General features: G+C 38.9%; 1 protein-coding gene across 5 annotated transcripts in view; it reads left to right on the plus strand.

Moving 5' to 3' along the window:
- Positions 1–22,021, plus strand: part of DGKB (diacylglycerol kinase beta) — a 589,512-nt gene that overhangs the window by 558,627 nt on the left and 8,864 nt on the right. For all 5 annotated transcript variants that reach the window (XM_036246648.1, XM_036246646.1, XM_036246647.1 and 2 more), the window contains one exon: positions 278–338. In XM_036246648.1, coding sequence (XP_036102541.1) covers positions 278–338 — 61 coding nt within the window. The remainder of the gene's footprint in view (positions 1–277; positions 339–22,021) is intronic.

Below are 22,021 nucleotides of genomic sequence, written 5' to 3' on the forward strand. Positions count from 1 at the left end.
CAGAACTTATATGCATGTACACATAACCAATGGACATAGACAACAAAGCTGGGGATGGGGGAGGATGTGAAGGAGGGTGTCAATGGGGGAAAAAGGAGAAACATCTGTAACAAAAATAAATTAATAAAAATAATTTTAAAAAATAAAATAGATAACTTCAGAGCCCAGCAGTTACCTTATTTGCATTTCCTGTTCTCATCATCTTATATCTTACATATGCAGTCTGTTAGGTAAATTTCATTGTTTTACTTAAAAGGAAATATTTTCTTCCTTTCAGGACTAGCAAGTCTTTGCCGATGCAGATCGATGGGGAACCATGGATGCAGACCCCATGCACAGTGAGTATAGTTGAAATTCGATGTCACTTTCATTTTTGCTTTCTGGGTATTATATACTCTTATAACTAATCCCATACTTCTACAAGTAAATAATCATAATGCCTAAGCCTATCACCATGTTTTTCTTATTTACGTGGCAGAACCATTGCGTTCAGGTTTTGGGCATTACGTGCCCTTGACAATGATTTAGCTTTGGAATGTTTGTGTTAGCCAAAGTATAACCTTTAAGTACTGCAGATCAATTATACGCTCTGGAACAGAACACAATTGATAAGGTTTCTCTTAACCTTTCTTGTACTGGTTTCAGAATAGCTTATGAGGAAATTGTATATGAGACCTTCAGACAAAAGTCTCCCATCTGTTCTTTTGCCTCCATTTGGGCATTTGAGGGCTTCCTACTCTATAGAAAAACTGCCCCTATAGTTTTCTCCATAATGAGATATTATTTATGTCAGACATTTAATACCCTCCCAAATTTTGATTTTCATTTGTATAATGGATATTTTATTACTACAAAAATATCCTAGGCACTGCTGTTGGTACTAGGACTAGGAACATGATCATGTGTGATAATAGAACACTGAAATAATACAACAGGGAATCGTCTGTGGCCAGTAACATAATTGTCTTCAAGGAACTTACTTCTGGTATTAGCAGATTAAATAAATGTAAATAGACATATAGTTATACCTTCAGATTATAAGAGTTGTGGGAAAAACAAGGCAAAACAATGAAGAAGAACTGGGTGGAGTAAGGAGGCAGTGGGTGTGGGTGGCCTCCGTGGACGAAGAGCTGCAGATCGGTGTGTTAAAGAAACAGTAAGGAGGATGGTGTGACCAAAGTTTCTAGAGACGAGGGAAAGTGATAAGAAGTAAAGTAAAAGATGGACAGGGGTCAGGTCGTGTAGAAAATGATGGTAAAGAGTTAGCGTCTGATTGGAAGTGTAACAGAAAGCTGTCGAAGGCTTTGAGCATCACCTGATTGATACGTTTAAAGCTCACCTTGGCTGCTATGTGGAAAATGGATTGTTCTGACTAGCAGCTGGGACAGGATCTATCAGAGTCGTCTAGGGCTGGGCAGGGATAGTGGCAGCGAAGTGGATGGATTTGAGCTACATTCTGGAACTGAAACTGAAAGAATTTGCTAATGAGTTCCCTTGGGGTGAGGGATAAGGGATGAGAGAAAGAGATGAATCAATGTTCCCTCTTACCTTAAGATTGGGCATGAAACTGTTTTAGAGAGTGACAGGGGAGGTCTTAATATGAGAGTAACATAAGCATTGTGCTAAATGCTACTATCACATATATCTTTTTAATTGAGTATAATCGACATAGCACATTATACTAGTATTTATTTATACAAACTCTAAATAATGGTTATCACCATTTTTCAGATGGAGAACACTGAGGCTTTGCAAGGTTAAATAACTTACTCAAGGTCAGATATGTAGCAGATATGGAACTCGAACCCAGGACTCTAATTAAAGGCCATTCTTTTAGCCACAGTTTGAACAACCTTAGCTAATGATTCTAAACAGCACAGCTTGGATATAAGAGGGAAGTTTTAATTGTATGTTTCCAGTGGTTTTACCTTGAGGCTACTGACTCAGTCTTTGTTTACAGTCTTTTCCTAGTATATTCCTTTTAGCTACTTGAACCCCAAGTTTGTGAAATTTATTAATTCTGTAACAACAGTATAAAACTGTCTTATGTGAAAAATTACTCTAGACTGGTTACTTTTTATGCCTTTTACTATCTCTGTACACGGTTCCAAACACCCTCTGAAAAATTTTCTGTTCCTGCCCCAGTCCTTGTGGCTCAGTTGGTTGAAGCATCATCCCATGCACCAGAAGGCCGCAGGTTCAATTCCTGATCAGGGCACATACCTAGACTGTGGTTGGATCCCCAGTCTGGGCACACAGGATACAACAGAGCGATGTCTCTCTCTCACATGGATGTTTCTCCCCCAGCCTCTCTCTCTCTCTCTCTCTCTCTCTCTCTCTCTCTCTCCACTCCTTCCTCCCTCTCTAAAATAAATATATATATATATAAAATAAAAATTTCCTGTTCTGCCTCTTACCAGCATACACACACTTACATCTTGTCTGTTATTGTTCATTTCCCAATGACACTTTTAAGTTCAAATTTATACTCATATGGAAGTTAAAGGTGTGTTGCTGCTGTTGCAAGTGAGGTGGGGGGTGAAGCAGTGACGGTGGTCCTGATGGGCGGGCGGGGGTGCCGTCGGTGACGGCGGTCGTGGTGAGCGGGCGGGGGTGGGGGTGCCGTCGGGGACGGTGGTAGCGATGAGCGGGCGGGGGTGCCGTCGGGGACGGTGGTCGTGGTGAGCGGGCGGGGGTGCCGTCGGGGACGGTGGTCGTGGTGAGCGGGTGGGGGTGCTGTCGGGGACGGTGGTCATGGTGAGCGGGCAGGGGTGACGGTGGTCGTGGTGAGCGGGCGGGGGTGCCGTCGGGGACGGTGGTCGTGGTGAGCGGGTGGGGGTGCTGTCGGGGACGGTGGTCACGATGAGCGGGCGGGGGTGCCGTCGGGGACGGTGGTCGTGGTGAGCGGGCGGGGTGCCGTCGGTGACGGTGGTCATGGTGAGCAGGCAGGGGTGACGGTGGTCGTGGTGAGCGGGCGGGGTGCCGTCGGTGACGGTGGTCATGGTGAGCGGGCAGGGGTGACGGTGGTCGTGGTGAGCGGGCAGGGGTGACGGTGGTCGTGGTGAGCGGGCGGGGGTGCCGTCGGGGACGGTGGTCGTGGTGAGCGGGCGGGGGTGCCGTCGGTGACGGTGGTGATGGTCATTGCAGTGCTCGTGGTGATGGTGTTTGTAATGCAGGATGGTAGTGGTGGTGGCAGTAGCCTTATTCTCTGTTTCACAAAAGGCCACTTTTTATCAGCCCTAAGTCACAGAGAATAAATGGAAAACCATGAAAACAAATACCTTCCCTTAGTACTCTATTATTTTGAACTCTTCTCAGGGAGAAGGGGAATTTCGTTTTTGTGTTATGTGTTGAATCATGAAGGATGAATGGCAGTAATAGCAGCTAACATTTATTAAGCTGTTAGATTGTGCCATGTGCAGTGTGAGACACAAAAACCTGTCTCGACACATTTAATTCGCACAGAAACTTATGATTGGCTTCCTTTTAGGATAAAGCAATGAGACAGACAAAGGTTAAGTAGTTTGCCTGATCCCACGCAGATGATAAGTGGCCAAGGAGAAACTGAAACCCAGGTGGCCTGGCTCTGTCTGCACAGTTTCTGGGTGCTCCCCACCGTGGATCTCAACCTGAGAGGCTCCGTTCCATCCTTGTGACCCCGCCCCTCCAGAGTGTGACCTTTGCTAAGCCACTGACTGCTTTGCTCCAGTTTTTAAAAGCGTGTGCCTATGCACATCTAATTAATGTCTTAGAATAATTTTAGCTTGTTTCACACAAGGACTTGTAATGCATTTGTTGTTTTCTTTCCACTAGTAATTGGACATTCATTTTGCCTATTAATTATCATGATCTATACAGTTGTTAAATTAATAATACATTTTTATATAACATTTAATTTTCTCTCCTTCTAAGTACTTTCATTCATATAAAACATTTATTACAGTCTGCAGAGGGCCAAGAAGTGTACTAGACTATGGCTTATTATTGTTATTTCCCGCTCTGGCATACTCTACTGTTCCTAGAACCACATGGAATCTGAACTTTAAATTTCACTCCAACCGAAGAGAATGTTTAGTATTCATAGCCTTGCTATGGTTCAACTAAAAAGTGTTCTGTGCTTAGATTCAATAACATAGTGTTTTTCTTATAGAACATAAGAATTGGTAGAATGTTAAAATTCTTTGCTGAGTTTAAACATCCATAAGCCGATCTTCAATTTATGCAGAAATTGCTCTAGATATAATTTTAGAGCACAGCAGAAGTTCCGTTTTTCTGTAAGCGGAATATATAAAATGGAAAGGCAGGTGATAAGTGGGCCTTGATGCTTACATCAATTAATACTTTTTAAAAAAATCACAGTAATATAAATTTTGGAAGGAGATGGCAGTGATGTTTGTACAACAATGTGAATGCACTTGATGCCATTGAACTGTATATTTAAATATAATTAAAGTGGAAATTTTTATGTTACTTATATTTTACCACAATAAAAAAGTAATTGGAAAAATTAAGGTAATATTTACTTACAATTTTCACCAATCCTGAGTTCAAATATCAGAAAAAGCAAAATCCAAAGAGCTTAAAATTAACTCTTCAAATATATACTTAGTAATTATTTTGATGACCTTTTCAATGATCTCACACTAAGGTAGTCAACAGACACTTAATTATTCCCTTGTTTATAGTTTTTTAATAGTCTCTGAGTTAACAGAGAATGGATTTTGGCCATATAACTATGAACCATCTTAGTAAGCACACCGTAACTAAAGAGACCGTTCTAGAAGACTTCACACCGAAATAGTTCACAGAGAGCCTTTCTTTAGTCTGGACTCCAGAGCTTAACGGTTTTCCTCTCTGTGTCTTCTTCCTCCCCAGTCCTTCCTCCTGAGCACGTCAAATGTCCTGACTCTGTTGACAATATGGTTTTTGTTTTGTTTTTTTAGGGGGGAGCAAAAAGAGCAGCTTTGGGTCTGGCCAGTGTGACTTGGTAGTTGAGCGTTGACCAAGAGGCCGTCGGTTCGATTCCCGGTCAGGGCACATGCCCACGCTGTGGGCCCGATCCCCAGTGCGGAGCATGTAGGAGGCGGCCAATAGGTGTTCTCTCTCATTGATGTTTCTGTCTCTCCCTCTCCCTTCCTCTCTCTCTATAATCAATAAAAGGAAGAAAAAATATTTTTTAAAAATCAGCTTTGGGAGGAGGGTGCCAGTAAGATATTAGAGGTCATAAACTCGGTCAGATTTTATATTGTATCTGCATCTGCAGCCTTCCCACCACCAATATTACAAGTGATGGGTGCCCGGTAAAGTTTTAAGTGAGGAGTGACCATGCTAAACCTCAAATTTAATATAACCAAAACGGACTCCATCTACCTCCCTGCCCCTCCTCCCCAAATACTGACTTCTCGCAACATTCCAAAGCTCTTGCTCCTCCCTGGGTGATACTGAATGTGTTAGTATTAAGCACCCAGTGTTTCCTAAGCTAAAAATCTGAGAATCATCCTATACTTCTCCATCCCCTCAAATTCAGTCACCAGGCCAACCTAATGATATGACATATTTCTGAAATCTTTTCCTTTTTGCCATCCCAGATGCCACTATCCTAGATTTTATTTCTCTCTCATTCCCATTCTTTTTATATCTCATTCTCAGCAGTAACCATACCAGTCTTTCCCTAGCACCATGTTTTTATTTAAATTCATCTTTCACTTTTTTTTTTTTTTTTCAGAATGATCACATGAAATGCTAATCTCACTATGATATTCTTCTACTTAAAATCATTTCATTTTTTTCCTATCTGGTAAAATATAATTTGAATCAGGCTTCCAGTTTCACCAATATCATCTCTTACTTCTTTTTCATCACTTCACGTACTTTCTTCTTATCCAAATAAACTTTTCTTTTTTTTTAGTTGAATAACACAACTCATCTTTTGAGACTTATTTCATGCTGCCCTTCCTCCATAACCTGAACATTGTCATTTTCTCCACTGTTCCACCCCATCCCCAACCTTAACTAGTCCAAAAGTTCAGCCTCAGAATTCCATAGCTTTATCCAAGAACTAACTATATTACATTGAAATGATGAGCTTATGGGAGTTCATGGTGGTGTAAGAAAATTCTGAGCACTTCCTCCAACAAAGACACTGAATATACCCCTATATATAGAACAGTTCCTCCAGAAGAACCCTTGAGGACTGATAGAACAGCTTCAAACAAACAACAGAGGAACCACAACTTCAAACAAACGACAGAGAAACCACATAGAGAAGGGTAGGAGATGTGGTCACCAAGGAAATGTCATCTGCAGTGGGAGGGATAGCACCGAGAGCCTGTGCACAGACCTATATACCCTAAGGCTCAGCAATAAAAAAGTAGTTTAAAGTGGACCCCTGAAACCTGTATAATTTTATTAACCAATGGATGGTGCAGGCTGGGTGGAGGGGAGAGGAATGGTGGAAAACTGTAATAGTGTCAACATAAAAAAATGAAAGAAAATGTGTTGAAAGTGTCAAGATGATATTAGTTAGATCTCTTCTCAGTTTTTAAAATAAATATTTATGAATAAATAAGTAAAAAGGGGGAAAAATAATTTCAGTGAAAATTTTTTTAAAAGAAGAATAAAAATAGCAATTTAAAGGCCACCTAGACTACACATGAAAAAAAAGAAAAAAAATTTAGTAACCACAAGGCACTTGCCAAACAGGTGAATAATTGCAAGAACCCTTCAGGATTTGCAGAAACTCTCCAGAATGAGAGGGGCCAAGCTAGCACCATTGTTAACATTACCCCTCACCTACATAGTGCAGGTGGGAGATCAGTCTAAACACTCTGGCCACCCTGCAAGGCTGCCACAGCATGCCCTGGGCTACTTTGGCTCTATACTTGACCAGCCAACCCACCAGAGCATCCCCCAAGCTGCATATCCTGGGATACCTTGCCTCGGACCCACTCCAGACATGGCCAGCTGAACTGTCAGGGTGCTCCCCCAGAACTGTGTATGCCCATTATAGCTCCAGCCAGCTTGCCAAAGGAACCAGCACACACACACATCTCTACAGAGGTTGCTCCAACACAAGGCCACTCTTCTAAGACTGGGAAAAGTAGCTGTGTCATCTCATTCATATAAACAAACACACAGGAAGTCAAACAAAACGAGGATATAGAGAAAGATAATCCAAATGAAAGAGAAAAAAAATTAGGGAGGAAAAAATCCTAATGAAGCAGAGATAATTAATGTGCTTGATAAAGAATTCAAAGTAATGGTCATAAGTAGACTCACCGACCTAGGGATAAAATAGAAAACACATGAGAACTTTAACAAAGAATTAGAAAATATAGGAAGACCCAATCAGAGCTGAAGAATACAATAACTGAAAATTTAAAAATATGCTAGAGCTAAACAAGAGCAGATTACATAATACAGAACAGATTAATGACCTAGAAGAAAGAATAGTGGAAATCACTCAATCAGAACAGTAAAAAGTAAAAAGCAAAAAGCAAGGGTAGTTCAAGAGGCCTCTGGAACCATATCAAGTGTCCTAACATTTACATTATATGAATCCCATAAGGAGAAAAAGTGAATGGTGCAGAAAACTTATTTGAAGTAATAATGACTGAAAACTTTCCTAACCTGGAGACGGAAAAAGACATTCAGGTCCAGGAAGCACAGAGCGTTCCAAATAAGATGAACCCAAAGCCCGGCCATTGTCATTCAGTGATTGAGCATCAGCCCATGCACCAAGAGGTCGCCTGTTCAATTCTTGGTCAGGGTACATGCCCAGGTTGTGGGCCCAATCCCCAGTGGGGAACATGCAGGAAATGGCCAATCAGTGTTCTCTCTCGTTGATGTTTCTCTCTCTCTCTCTCTCCCTCTTTCTTTCTCTCCCCCTCCCTCTCTCAAATCAATAAAGAAAAAAATTAACAAAAAAAGATAAGATGAACCCAAAGAGAGCCACACCAAGATGTAATATAATTTAACTGGCAAGAGTTAAAAATTAAGAGAATCTGAAGGCATCCAGAGGAAAATGACTAGTCACATACAAGGGAAACCCCATAAGGCTACCAGCTGATTTTCAGCAGAAACTTTACTCACCAAAATGGAGTGGTGGGATATATTTAAAGTGCTGAAATGAAAGAAGCTGCAATTAAGCTACCCAGCAAAGTTATTCAGATTTGAAGGAAAGATAGTTTCCCAGAGAAGCAATTACTAGAGTTCATCACCACTAAACCAGCTTTGAAAGAAATGTTAAAGGGTCATCTTTAAGGCAAAAATAAAGGTCATAACCTTAAATAAGAAGCATATGAAAGAAAATATCTCACTGGTAAAAGCAAATATATAGTAAAGTCGGTGGATCAACCACTTAGAAAGCTAGTATGAAGGTTAAAACACAAAAGTAGCAAAAATGACTATAACTACAATAAGCAATTAGGAGATACACAAAACAAAAAGATCAAAATATGAGATCAAAAACACAAATCGTGGAAGGGGTAAAAATGTAACACTTTTAGAATGCACTCAAACTTAAACACCTATTAACTTAAAATAGATTGCTATATATATATATATATATATATATATAATTAAAAGTGATATATATATCATTATATATATATATATATATATATATATATATATATATATATATATAATTAAAAGTGAACCTCATGGCAGCCACAAACTGAAAACCTACAAAAAATACACAAGAAATAAAAAGAAAAGAACCCAACATAACACTAAAGAAAACTAGCAAACCACAAGGGAAGGAGGCCAAGAGAAGAGAGGAACAGAAAACTACAAAAATTAAAACAATTAACAAAAGGGCCATAAGTGAATATCCATAATTACTTTAAATTTAAATGCACTAAATGCTCCAATCAAAAGATATAGAGTGGGTGAATGGATGAAAAAAGAAAACAAGATTCATCTATATGTTGCCTATAAGTGACTCACTTCAAATCAAAGACTCATACAGACTAAAAGTGAAGGGATAGAAAAATATATTCTGCACAAATAGGAAAAGAAAGCAATCTACAGATGTGATACAATTTCTATCAAAATATAATTTGTGCCCTGGCCGTTTTGGCTCAGCGGGTAGAGCGTCGGCCTGTGGTCCAGAGAGACTGGGGTTCGGTTCCTGCTAATGGCGCGTATCTGGGTTGCAGTTTGTCCCCGGCCCCGGTTGGTCGTGAGGGTGGCAGCCACTCAATGTGTCTCTTTCATGTCAATGTTTCTCTCTCTCTCTTCCTCTCTCTCCCTCCCACTCTATCTGAACAAAAAATGGAAAAATGTCCTCGGGTGAGGATAAATATATATATAATTTGCATTTTTCACAGAACTAGAACAAATAATTCTAAATTTATACGGAACAACAAAAGACCCCAAATAGTCAAAGCAATCTTGAGAAAGAAGATCAAAGTTAGAGATGTCATGCTTACTGACTTCAAACTATACTAAAGCTATATTAATCAAAACAGTACATTACTGGCACAAAAACACATACATTGATCAATGGAAGACAATTGAGAGCCCAGAAATAAGCCCACACTGATATGGTAAATTAATCTATGACAAAGGAGGAAAGAACATATAATGATGTAAAGACAATTTATTTAATAAATGGTGTTAGAAAAATTGGACAGATACAAAAGAAAAATGAAACAGGACAACTTTCTTAAACTGTATACAAAATAAACTCAAAATGGATTAAAGACTTAAATGTAAGACCTGAAAATGTAAAACCCCTAGAAGAAAACATAGGAGTAAATGCTTGAACATTGGTCTCAGCAATTTTTCTGGCTATGTCATCTTGGGTAAGGACAACAAAAGCAAAACTTAAAAATGGACTACATCAAACTAAAAAGGAACCCATCAACAAAACAAAAGGACAACACACTGAATGAGAGAAGATATTTGCAAATGATATATCCAATAAAGGATTAATATACAAAATATATAAACAAATCATGCTACTCAACATTAAAAAAAAAATTATTAAAAAATGGGCAGAGGACCTGAATAGACATTTCTGCAAAAATGACATACTGATTGCCAACAGACATATGAAAAGATGCTCAATATCACTAATCATCAGGGAAATGTAAATCAAATCCACATGATATATCACTCTACACCTGTCAAAATGGCTATTATCAAAAAGTCAACAAATATCAAGTTTTGGTAAAGATGTGGAGAAAAGGGAACCCTTATGCACTATTGGTGGGAATGTAAATTTGTGTAGCCACTATGGAAAACAGTATGGAGTTTCCTCAAAACAACTAAAACTAGAACTACCCTACAACCCAACAATTCCACTTCTGAGTATTTATCTGAATAAAACAAAACACTAATTGAAAAAGATATATGTACCCCTCTAATTATTGCAGCATAATTTACAATAGTCAATATATGGAAACAACTTAGGTGTTCATTGATAGATGCATAGGAAGATATGGGAGATATATACATATAATTCAGCAATAAAAAGGAATGAAATCTTGCCATTTAAGACAATGTGGATGGACCTAGAGAGTACTATGCTAAGTGAAATAAATCAGACAGAGAAAGACAAATAGCATATGATTCATATATATATATAGAATCTAATAAAATAAATGGACAAACAAAACACAGAAAGAGACTCATAGACACCAAGAACAAATTGATGGTTGCCAGAGGGGAGGGGGCGTGGGGGAATGGGTGAAAAAGGTGAAGCGGAATACGAGGTGCACACTTCCCATTATAAAATAAATAAGTCACAGGATGTAATTCACAGCACAAGGAATATAGTCAATAATATTATAATAACATTGTACAGTGACAGATAGTTTCCACGCTTACGGTGATCACATCGTGAGGTAGGTAAATGTCAAATTACCATGTTGTACGCCTGAAACTAATAGTATATTCTATGTCAACTATACTGTAATAAAAAATAAATTTTAAAAAAGAACTTGTAAACTTACCTGCGTAGGTTTTGGTAGACATAAACTCATTGAGATCAGGCACCGTGGTTTTGGCGATCTCTGTTCCCAGACGATACCCCCCAGGCTTTGCACAGGATTGGGCTGCCAGTACCGAACGCTTTGAGTGTGTCAATTTCTGAAATATTTTTTGGTGGTAGTATCACAATTTTAAGAAATGCTTTCTACTAAATCTTCTTTTACTGAACATAATGTGGGTTGGCTAGCAATTCATTCACATATTTTTTTATATCTAAAAGCATGTAAAAGTTATTTTGAGTTATCTTTATTCATTACAAAGTCAAAGTATAGAATTTCAATGTATTGGAGAAGAAATAGTTTCACAACCTCAGAAGACTTAATCTTTATGTTTCCTGATGTGGTAGGATTAATCTCTGGGCCACGTCCCTGTGCATTATAATTACAGGGAGGGGCAAACGTAGGTTTACAGTTGTGAGTACATGGAACACAGAGTTTATTCTTGTGTTATTAATTATTGTGTTATTTTCATGTGAACAAATGTAAACCTACATTTGCCCCACCCTGGATGTATTCATTTTACACGTTATAAAGGCTGCATTCTGTTGATGCTTTGAAATGTTTAGTCGTTTATTAGTTATTACTTGTGATACTCTTATGAAAAGTAATGCCAAAGAGGTTGTAATGCAATGTCACTCTGGGTGCTTTTTCTCCAAGTAAGACAGAGTTCCTAAAACTTTCTTTAATGTGGCAGAGAATGGGACGGAAGTCATGAACAGATCATAAGCTAAAGGGTGAAATGATTGTAGGTAAAATGTGAAGACCCATCCAAGTTACTACTAAAATCAAGACAACTTCTGGAAGGCATTACATGTGTTTTGCCTTTTTTTTTTTAATCCTCACCCGAGGACATTTTTTCATTTTTTGTTCAGATAGAGTGGGCAGGAGAGAGGGGAAGAGAGAGAGAGAAACGTCGATGTGAAAGGCACACATCGAGTGGCTGCCACCCACACGACCCAACTAGCCGGGGACAAACCGCAACCAAGGCACGTGCCCTTAGCGGGAACCAAACCCGGGTCTCTCAGTACCGCAGGCCGATGCTCTAACCACTGAGCCAAACCGGCCAGGGCTATTTTGCCTTTTTTATACCTTCCTTGGTATAATACCTCTCAGGACCCTGAACCCATGTGCCCACTCAGCTGCCAGTGTTAAATACCTTTAACTGGCAACTGTGGTCTGACCTGGTACTGAGCCGATCCCTGCCAAGCCTCGCTGTCCTGCTGCCTTACGCTTGCTGCCTGGTATTGCGATGGCAGATACTTGGTCATTCTGTTTCCTAAGAGCACCTGCCTCCTGCTAAACCCTTTGCACTGTGTGAGCCATTCTCTAAGATACTATTTTCTGCCTTGAATGCTGGGTTTCTCCCTTGGCACGAGCATCATCTGGGCTCAGGCACAGGCTACTTGACCAGCCTTTGCTTGCACCCTCTCCTGCGAAGACTGGATCTTGTACTTGCTCTAAGACAATGCCGTTGTCTAGAGTTTAACTTCTTTTGACACTTGTTTTTGCAAAGAGACTATATCCAGCACAACTTTAGAGTGCAAACTCTTTGAAAAGAGACCTAGTGTTCTGGGGCTTATTAAATTTTTATTTATGAGTTTGTTGTTACTGTATTTAAAATAATCATAACTTTAAAGTGTAAGTTAATCTTGAATCATTTGTGAAGTACACCATTAAGACAGAAAAATGAAAAAGAAAATTATAAACTTAAATATTTCCAGCTCCCATATATGTAATGTTATCTAAATTAAGGCTGATTGAATTTTCAAGACATTTGTGTGTCCGGGAGATGTTTGAAGGAAACCATGGTAACAACGCCTAATATTTATGGAGTGTTTACCATGTACCAGTTTCTGTTCTGTGTACTCATTTATTTAGTCCTTACTACCAACCCTAAGAGGTCAGTAGAGTTACTATTAATTCCCATATCATAAATTTTTAAAAATGAGTAACTAAAAACTAAAGCCAGGTAAGTTTAGCAACGTACCCAAGGCCACTCACTAAGGGGTGGAGCAGGGCAGGGTCTCTAATGCCTTTCTCTTAATTATGGAGTATGGTGGCTACACTCAGTCACTCCTCGGGGCTTTAGTGTATCTCTAATATTAGCCATCAATTACAAGTCTCTTATTTATAACATAATTTAGTTTTTAAGCTTTTTTATATACTTCTGTATTTTTGGAGGTATAAACATGTAATTAAAGTAAAAGGTTGATTGATTCATATAGCAAGGTATTATTAGGAGAGCAACTTTTTTTTCTTTTCAATTACAGTTTACATTAAATATTCTGTATTAGCTTCAGTTATACAGCACAGTGGTTAGACAATCATATACTTTACAGAGTGGTCACCCCAATATTTTCAGTACCCATCTGGCCCCATACATAGATATTGCAATATTATTGACTATATTTTCTATGCTGTAATTTACACATCTGTGATGGTTCTGTAACTACCAATGTATACATCTCAATCCTGTCACCATATTTATCAGCCCCCAAAACCCTCTCCCTTTAATCAATGGTCAGTCTGTTCTCTATAAGTCTGTTTCTTTTGCTTGTTTTGTTTTGTTTTTAGATATAAGTGAAATCATATTACATTTGTCTTTCTCTGTCTGACTCATTTCACTTAGCATAATACCCTCTAAGTCCATCCATGTGTCACAAAAGGTAAGCTTTCATTCTTTTTAATGGCCAAGTAGTATTCCTTTGTGTATATGTACCACAACTTTTTTATCCACTAGTCTCTTGATGGGCCCTTGGGTTGCTTCCATATCTTGGCTAATGTCAATAATGCTGCAGTGAACATGGAAGTGCATGCATTCTTCTGAATGAGTGGTGTGGGTTTCTTTAGATATCTTCCCAAATGGAAGTGCTATCCATTTTTAATTTTTTGAGGAGACTTCACACTGTTTCCATAGTGGCTACACCAGTCCACATTCCCACCGACACTGCACGAGGGCTCCCTGTTCTCACCTTGCCAGCTCTTGTTTGTTGATGTGTTTATGATAGTCATTCTGACAGGTGTGAAGTGGTATCTCATTATGGTTTTGACTTGCATTTCTCTGATGATTAGCAATGATCGGAATATCTGAATAGACACTTCTTCACACAAAAAACATACAGGTGGACATATATTTTTCTCTTTTAATACATTGCTTGTTGCTTCCCAGTACAGTCAAAACCATCGATCGCACTAGTATTGGAATTACTGCTAAACGACACGCTATGATTATCTTACTCCCTGATGTCAAAATTAAATGCCTTCTCATTTCACGCAGAATAAAGCTCAGAATCCTTGTCATGGCATGAAATTATTCCTCCAAGGCTGGCATCCGCCTGCCATGGTACATAGAGACCACTTTCCAGAGTCTTTCTACTCATACTGTTTAATTGTGTGCCTAAATATGCCTGTTCCTATTTTGTGGTTCAGAAATAGACTCATTCTTTTGGCCTTGAAGTCAGGTACAAGAAAATGTGTGGTTTCTTCTAGCAATTTTCTAGGGCTAATGGTTTATATATTTTTTTTCATCTAATCTTACCTGTAGTTTATTTTTACATACTTTTTTTTTTGTTTTACTTTTACTCAGATTGCCTAAATGAATTATCATATCCTGTTGGGATATATGTATTTTTGTAAGTTACTTTGAAATCTTTCTGGAAGACGATGGGATATAAATACATATATACTAAAAATAAAATAAAATCCCTTCCTTCAATGCCAAGCTTAGCAGCAATTTCCTCATGAAGCCTTTTAACTCCCCATCTGTCGAAAATATTTGCCTGATCCTTTGTACTCCGGTGACTCTCTGTTGATACTTTCTAAATAGCATCCCAGTGCCTGGCCCTGTGTTACGGCCGCGTATGCATGCGTCCAGTTCCTCTGCCATAATTGTGAGCAGTTTAAGATTCATCCATAATTCCCCTCCATACCTTGCATAGTCTTTTACATAATATTCTTTCTGATGAGAAATCCACAGTCATTTGACTCATTGCTCCACAATATGCGATGCATCATTTTTCTCAGGCTGCTTTCAAGCTTTTGTTTCTTTGTCTTTAGTTTTCAGTCATTTGATTTTGATGAGTCTGGGCATGGATTTCTTTGAGCTTATTCTGTTTTAGTTTCTCTGAGCTTCATGAATATGTTGGTTTATGTCTTGCCAAATTGTGAAGTTTTGAGACATTATTTCTTCAACTGTTTATCTAAGCTCCACACTCTTTCTCCTTTCCTTCGGATGATGTTTTAGATACTTTGTGTCTTATCTCATAGATCTCTGAGTCTCTGTTGGTTTGTTCCCACTTTGTTCTTTCTGTTGTTCAAATTGGATCATGTCTTCAGCTATATTCCAGGTCACCGCTTTTTTCCTCTCTCGTCTCCATTCTGGTCTTGAGCCCATCTGGTCTTTTTTTAAATTGATTTTAGAGAGAGAGGAAGGGAGAGAGAGAGAGGGATAGAAACATCGATGAGAGAGATCTCTATCTCTCAGGCTATAGTCTCTATCTCTCCTGTCATTTCAAGAGAGTCTGCCATTACTTCTTGGAGCATGGTTATAGTAGCTACTGTGAAGTCCTTGTCTAATAATTTCAACACTTGTATCATCTCAGGGGTTGCATCATTGGCTCTCTCTCCCCTTAGGAGTGTTTGAGGTTTTCCTGCATCCGCATATGTTAAACATTTTTGGATTGTATCCTGAATATGTTAAATATCACTTTTACTCTGGGTGTTGTTTAATTCTTGCGGGGAGTGTTGACTTGTTGCTGTTGTTGTTCTTTTAGCAGGTACTTGACTCAGTGAGGTTCAGATCACAAAGTCTGATCTGCTTCCTGTGAGTTGTGGTTCTAACGTCAGTTCAGTTTTCAAAGTTTTTGCAATGTTATTCAGATTTATTTATGTATACAAGATACAAAGGCCTGTCTGGAACCTGACTGGTGGGCTACCCTCTAATTCCATTCTCTAAATTGTCAGTATGCTTCTCAAGGTTAAATCCATTCATCCCAGGCTCAGGAATACACTGGGAGATCATCTACAACTTTAGGGATCATTTTATTTATTTATTTATTTTTAATCCTCACCAGAGAACATTTTTGCATTTATCTTCAGATAGAGCAGGAGGGAGAGAGGAGGAAAGAGAGAGAAACATCAAAGTGAAAGAGACACAACAACTGGTCACCACCCACACGCCCCAGGGCAGGGACAAACTGCAACCAAGGTACATGCTGGGGACTCTCTGGTGGGCGGGCGGATGCTCTAACCGCTGAGCCAAACCGGCCAGGGCTAGGGATTGTTTTCTTATGCCTCCCTTCACCCCAGTATCTCCCTAAGTTTGTTTGCTCATTTGTTTGTTTGTTTTTTCCTCGCAGGGCCCTCACATTGCTCTTCTGGCTAGAAATGTAAGTCCTTAGATTCCCTTTACTTCCTGGGATAGCATCTACCTCCAGAGCCATATAGTAAGGAGACAGAGATAGAACAAATTTCAGGTATTCATCCATGCTTTTAGGACAAACATTTCCCCGGTGAGACAGGGGGCTTTCCTTCACTGTAGATGTAGGCACCCACTACTGTGGGATTGTCTATGATGGGAGAGATTGGGGGCATAAATACAAGAAGACATGTTTCCCCCTCTCCCCGACCTATGGGACCGTACTTTTCGACACCTTGAAACAGAAAGGCAGGGCTTTTCTTAGAACTCTCTATTTGTACTTGGTGTACAGTTCCAGGTTTGGCGCTGCCTTGAAGTCCAGGCTAGGAAGCACGGGAGGGGAGAAGAAACCAGAAACTCATCACTGGTTCAGTGGCACTTTGTGCTCTGGTTTCCCCCCCCCCCCCCCCGGTTGGCCTGCATCCGTGGCGTCCCAGCATCCTCCAGGAGCTGCTCCGTGCGCAGGGTTGGTAGTTGCCTTCGGAGGGAAAGATGGGGTGGTGTGGACTCACTTCTTTTTAACTAGAGCTGAAAACGTCGCCCCTCTCCTTAGATTGTACTGTGTATGGCTCTTTTGAGATCTGCCTGAATCGCCCCCATCGAGTTGGCACATTAGCCAGAATTACTTACCTGCCAACTTTGAGATTTCACTGTATAGTCCTCATTTTCACAGGTCTTCCGAAAATACTAAATGAGTCTAAGAGATGCCCTAAACCTTGAATCTCAAATCTTACACATTTTGAGAGAAATACTTTAATTTATTTTCCATTCTTGTGTCCTTTATTTAAGCAGTTGAGACAACATTTACCTTTTCATTTGAGTGAAAATAAATAACCAAAAAGGCATAGCTTTTCTCCTCATCGATTAGGATAAAGTCAAGTTTCCAATATTTCTCTAAACCAGTGGTGATACAGATGACTACATGATAAGCAAACATAGTTAAGGACTTGGCAAATAAGTTGCATGATCATATAGGAGGCTTTTAGACTGTGGAGCTGACTTTAACGAATGTCCAAGGTCATGAGGCAAAAACATGTAAGACTTGGACTGTTCCTAACTTATTTTTCTACTCCCAAACATGCCACTGCTTCATGAAGCTTGTTTTCCTAGGGCTAAAACGTTTGGAGGATGACATACAATGAGTCTGACACTTTGTGCGATGTGTAGAATTGAGTAAAAGGGCAAAAGTGTAAAACAAGCAGCCAGGCCGGTGAGACTCCTTGGCCCCTTAACTAGCAGGTCAGACCACAGCAAACCCTGGTGGGAGAGTTACAGCAGAGAAGAAAAATAAGCTGAGATTGTTTTAATGCCCCTTTCAACCCACTGGCAGAGTTGAATGCCATGAGAATCCTTTCTTCTCAGAAATAACCATTTAAATGAACATTTTATATAATATTGTGTTAGAAATTACCATGGTATCAGGTGGATTGCTTTTTTTCATCATTTATGTGTTTATCTTTCTTTATTACTAAATATACAATACAATTTTATTGTATATTTTACAATACAAACGAAAATTGTAAATTTTACAATACAAACGAAAATTGTAAATAAAACGATGTTTCCCAAAAAGAAGCTACTAAAACATAAATATAAACAGTACATGGGAAGATTTATGGAGAGAATGGGGTGGGGTTGAGAAATAGGAAAATAGCAGGATTTGCTTATTTTTATGGTAGGTGGGCATTCCCATATCTACTACCTAAATTAACTGATCACAGACCTGGGATCTGAAAACAGATTAGAAGTCATACAGCCTTAGAATTGTTTTATTATAGAATCTCAACCAATTTATTAAAACATCTGTGTATCAGCTCATTATGAAATAATCAACCATTGTAGCACTTCTGAAAAAATTCTATTTAGTCAGAGGTTAAAATTATTTTTCACTCCTTGGGAGCAATGTTCTATGAGATTTTCATAAGGAGGGAGGGAGAAACCAGCCGAGGAATATTTCTGTGCAAAGTAAACAGCAGTGCTGTACAAGTCATCGCGTGTTCACCTAACTCTTGAAGGTCCCAAGATCCTTTCATTAAATCGATTAACTTTAAATAGTGTGAAATAATATTGAAGGCACCAGGCTGATTTCCTGGAAATTAGTCTTGTTTTGAAAATCTGATGCCAATATTATTTCCTCATTAAAAGTGACACAGCTCTTGTAACTTGACACCTGCTGCCTTTGTGGACATAAAGCTGCTCGAATGGCCTAGTTCAGAAGAGGGGAGCAGGCCTACAAGGGAACATTGGCCGTTTTAGTACAAAGAGCACCCCAAAACTTATCGATTTGAAAATCCTTAACAGGACCTGGCCGGTTTGGCTCAGCGGTTGGAGCGTCGGCCTGCGGTCCTGAGAGACCCGGGTTCGGTTCCTGCTAAGGGCACGTACCTCGGTTGCAGTTTGTCCCCGGCCCTGGTCGGTTGTGTGGGTGGCAACCACTCGATGTGTTCCTTTCACATCGATGTTTCTCTCTCTCTATCTGTTCCTCTCTCTCCCTCCCACTCTACCTGAACAAAAAATGGAAAAATGTCCTCGGGTGAGGATAAAAAAAAAAAAAAAGAAAATCCTTATCAAGTAGGTGTAGATAATGAAGATTTCCCTGATGGGAATAGAAATTGCATTTTGCCTAATATTTGAATACAGAATAAGGAGAAATCGCAAGGAAGGAAATACCACCATTTGTTATTTGATGAGTCTAATCCTGATATTTTGAGGAATCAAAAATTAACTAACAATTTTTTGCCATCTTGACATGTATTTGAATAAGTAGGCTGCTGTTCTGATGGGTATATTTTTAAGGTGTTAGTGGTAGTGAGACTCCAAAAGTAGTTAAATAAAACATAGACTGGAAGCATCCTTTTACCTAAGACTTATTGGTCAATGCTGTGCAATCATTTGCATTTATAAAGCCTTTCTTTTTCTTTTCTTTTCTTTTTTTTAAGACTAGCACGTTAGTGTTTAGCTGGGCGTTATTTTGTGTGTTCCCATTACTTATGCATTAATTAGTTTTGTTTACCTGTGCATAATGTTTCCTAATTTCACAACAGTTGTTGTTTGTGTAATTGACAATGCAATTTACTGCATGTGTGCTTTCTGGTCCCCGAACAGGAATGTTAAGGTGTAAAGCACCCGTCTCTCTCATTTCAGATTGTTAAAAAAGTGATTGGTAGTGACTAATTTCCAATTAATTTGTGTTGGTTACAGGGAAAATAAAAAACAATTGCACCTACTAATTAAAATTTAAAATATTCCAAAGTGTCATCTTTAGGTGTCTGTGGAATATATAATTTCCATTTGGGTTCGTTGCTGGATCTGTAACACCCGTGAGCTTGACAGCTCTATTAATTTTAAGGCTCAGTAATACCTATTAGTACAAAACATGAAAAAAAATACCATTAATCATTTATTTTAATTTTGCAGCTCTGTCATTTTCTCAGTATGGTTTAAAATTATGATGACACCATAATGTGCACAGATCGACCTGGGTGACGGGGAAACGGATCACACTACTTAGGAGCGATACTGAAGTACATTATTAGAGCTTAATTAATGCCAAACTGATTAGATTTGATTGCATTTTACACAAAAAAATATTTTAAGGAATTTTTCTTACCCTATTATATTGAAAAAGTTAATCCAAACATGTTATGTTTATAGTTAGACTTACCTTTTGATAGTTCTTCTCTTTAATCCATTCTATTTAAATACTGTAAAATCAACCTAGATTGTTCTTTTATCCATTTTGAAAACCGAAATAATTTAGTCATTACTTTCAATTTAGAAAAGTCTTTTTATTTCAGCTAAAATATAACAGTATCTCTCATCTTCAGATAATTCTAACTAAACCAAATTGAACACAATGTCCAAAAAACAAAAAAAGGGCAAAAGTTGAAATGAAAAATATGTCAACTATGTAATATTTTATGCATTTATATTGATTTGATCCAGGACTGTTATACATTCTTATAGTGTAAAATTGTATGCCCTTAATAAAATTTTGTCATTAGCTTTCAAGAGGAACAATTTTTTAAAATATTTATACCTAGTTCAAAATGGAATATATTCCTCTATAATGGGAAGTCTACCAGGCTATGGGCACCATCAGGCTAATAATAGTGGATTTGATTTTACTTATTACATTGTTTTATTCATGTCATAGTTCCATGGGGTGAACAAAATGGATATCATTAGACATGATTTTCAAAACAATACGTAAAAATTAAGGAGGGAATACAACTATGTTATCAAACCTAAGTCAAGAACATCAGATTTATTTCTTCATTCCTTCAACTAATATTTACTGAATTCCTTCTTGATAAAGGTGCTGGCATTTTGCCCTGGAGTGTTATAATGGAAACAAAACAATAAAAGACATGCTTTCTGAACTCAGTGAAGTTACACAGTACCCAGAGTCATACAAATATAAAATTCCGGTAATGATGTAAGTTCTGTGAACAAAATGTTTGTGGTACTATTGTGATAACTGTGGTATTGTGATAATATAGTACTACAGTGTTATAACAGGATATAACAAAGAAATTCGACCACCTCAAAGGAGGTCTAAGAAGACTTCCAAAGGAACTCAAGATCGACCTGAGAACTAAGGGATGAGGAGTATGTAACTAGGAGTCAAGGGAGAAGAAACTGCCCTGGCAGGTTTGGCTCAGCGGTTAGAGCATTGGCCCGCGGACCAGAGAGACCCAGGTTCCGTTCCCACTAACGGCACGTACCTTGCTTGCAGTTTGTCCCTGGCTCCGGTTGGGGTCGTGTAGGTGGCAGCCAGTCAATGGGTGTCTCTCTTTCAATGTCTCTCTCTTTTTCTTCACCCTCTCTCCCTTCCACTCTATCTGAAGATAAATGAAAAATGTCCTTGGGTGAGGATAAAAAAGGGGGGGGAGGGGGAGGAGAAACCATCCAATGCAAAGGCAACAGTGTTGGGAGGGAAGAAGCATGGCATGCAGGAGGATCTGAAAGACGACACAATGGATGTGGATCAGGCCACGAGGTGTGGGGTGAGGCCGGTGAGTCAGTGGGACTCAGAGCTGCAGGGCCTGGAGGCGCACAGGAAGGGTCTCCAGCTTTGGTGTAAGAGGCACACGGAACCTCAGAGAGTTTCAGCAGGGGAGCGATATGATGAGACGTGCTGGTGAGCAGATAGTTCCTGGTGCGGAGTGGATTGTAAGGGCAGGCAGTAGCCACTCAGGAGGCTTTTTTCTCTTTTCAAAACCCATCATTTTTACCATTAAATGTATTTTAAAAATGTATCACCACTGAATGATTACTTTAATGAATGAATATAATGTACAGTTAATGATGTGGTGGTTGAGTTGGATTAAATTTCCCTCGCTGGCAAAATGGTCTTAAATTAACATGAATTGAAGGTTTATCATTTTCACTAATTTGTTCAGGCTTTAGAATGGTAGTAGTAGAAAGACAAAAAAAATAAAGAGATACAGAAAATATTTGAGGGATAAAGTTGATAGGTGAGTTGTTGAAAAGGAGAAGTGCCAAGGATGGTCCAGATTTCTGCTTTGAACGGTTGAATACACAATGGAATAGTTCTTTGGAAGAGGAGACTCTGGGTAATATCTAGGTTATTTTCTCTCTACTC

This window comes from Molossus molossus, unplaced genomic scaffold (genome assembly GCF_014108415.1).
Source record: "Molossus molossus isolate mMolMol1 unplaced genomic scaffold, mMolMol1.p scaffold_m16_p_7, whole genome shotgun sequence".
In the NCBI taxonomy this organism is placed as follows: Eukaryota; Metazoa; Chordata; class Mammalia; order Chiroptera; family Molossidae; genus Molossus; species Molossus molossus.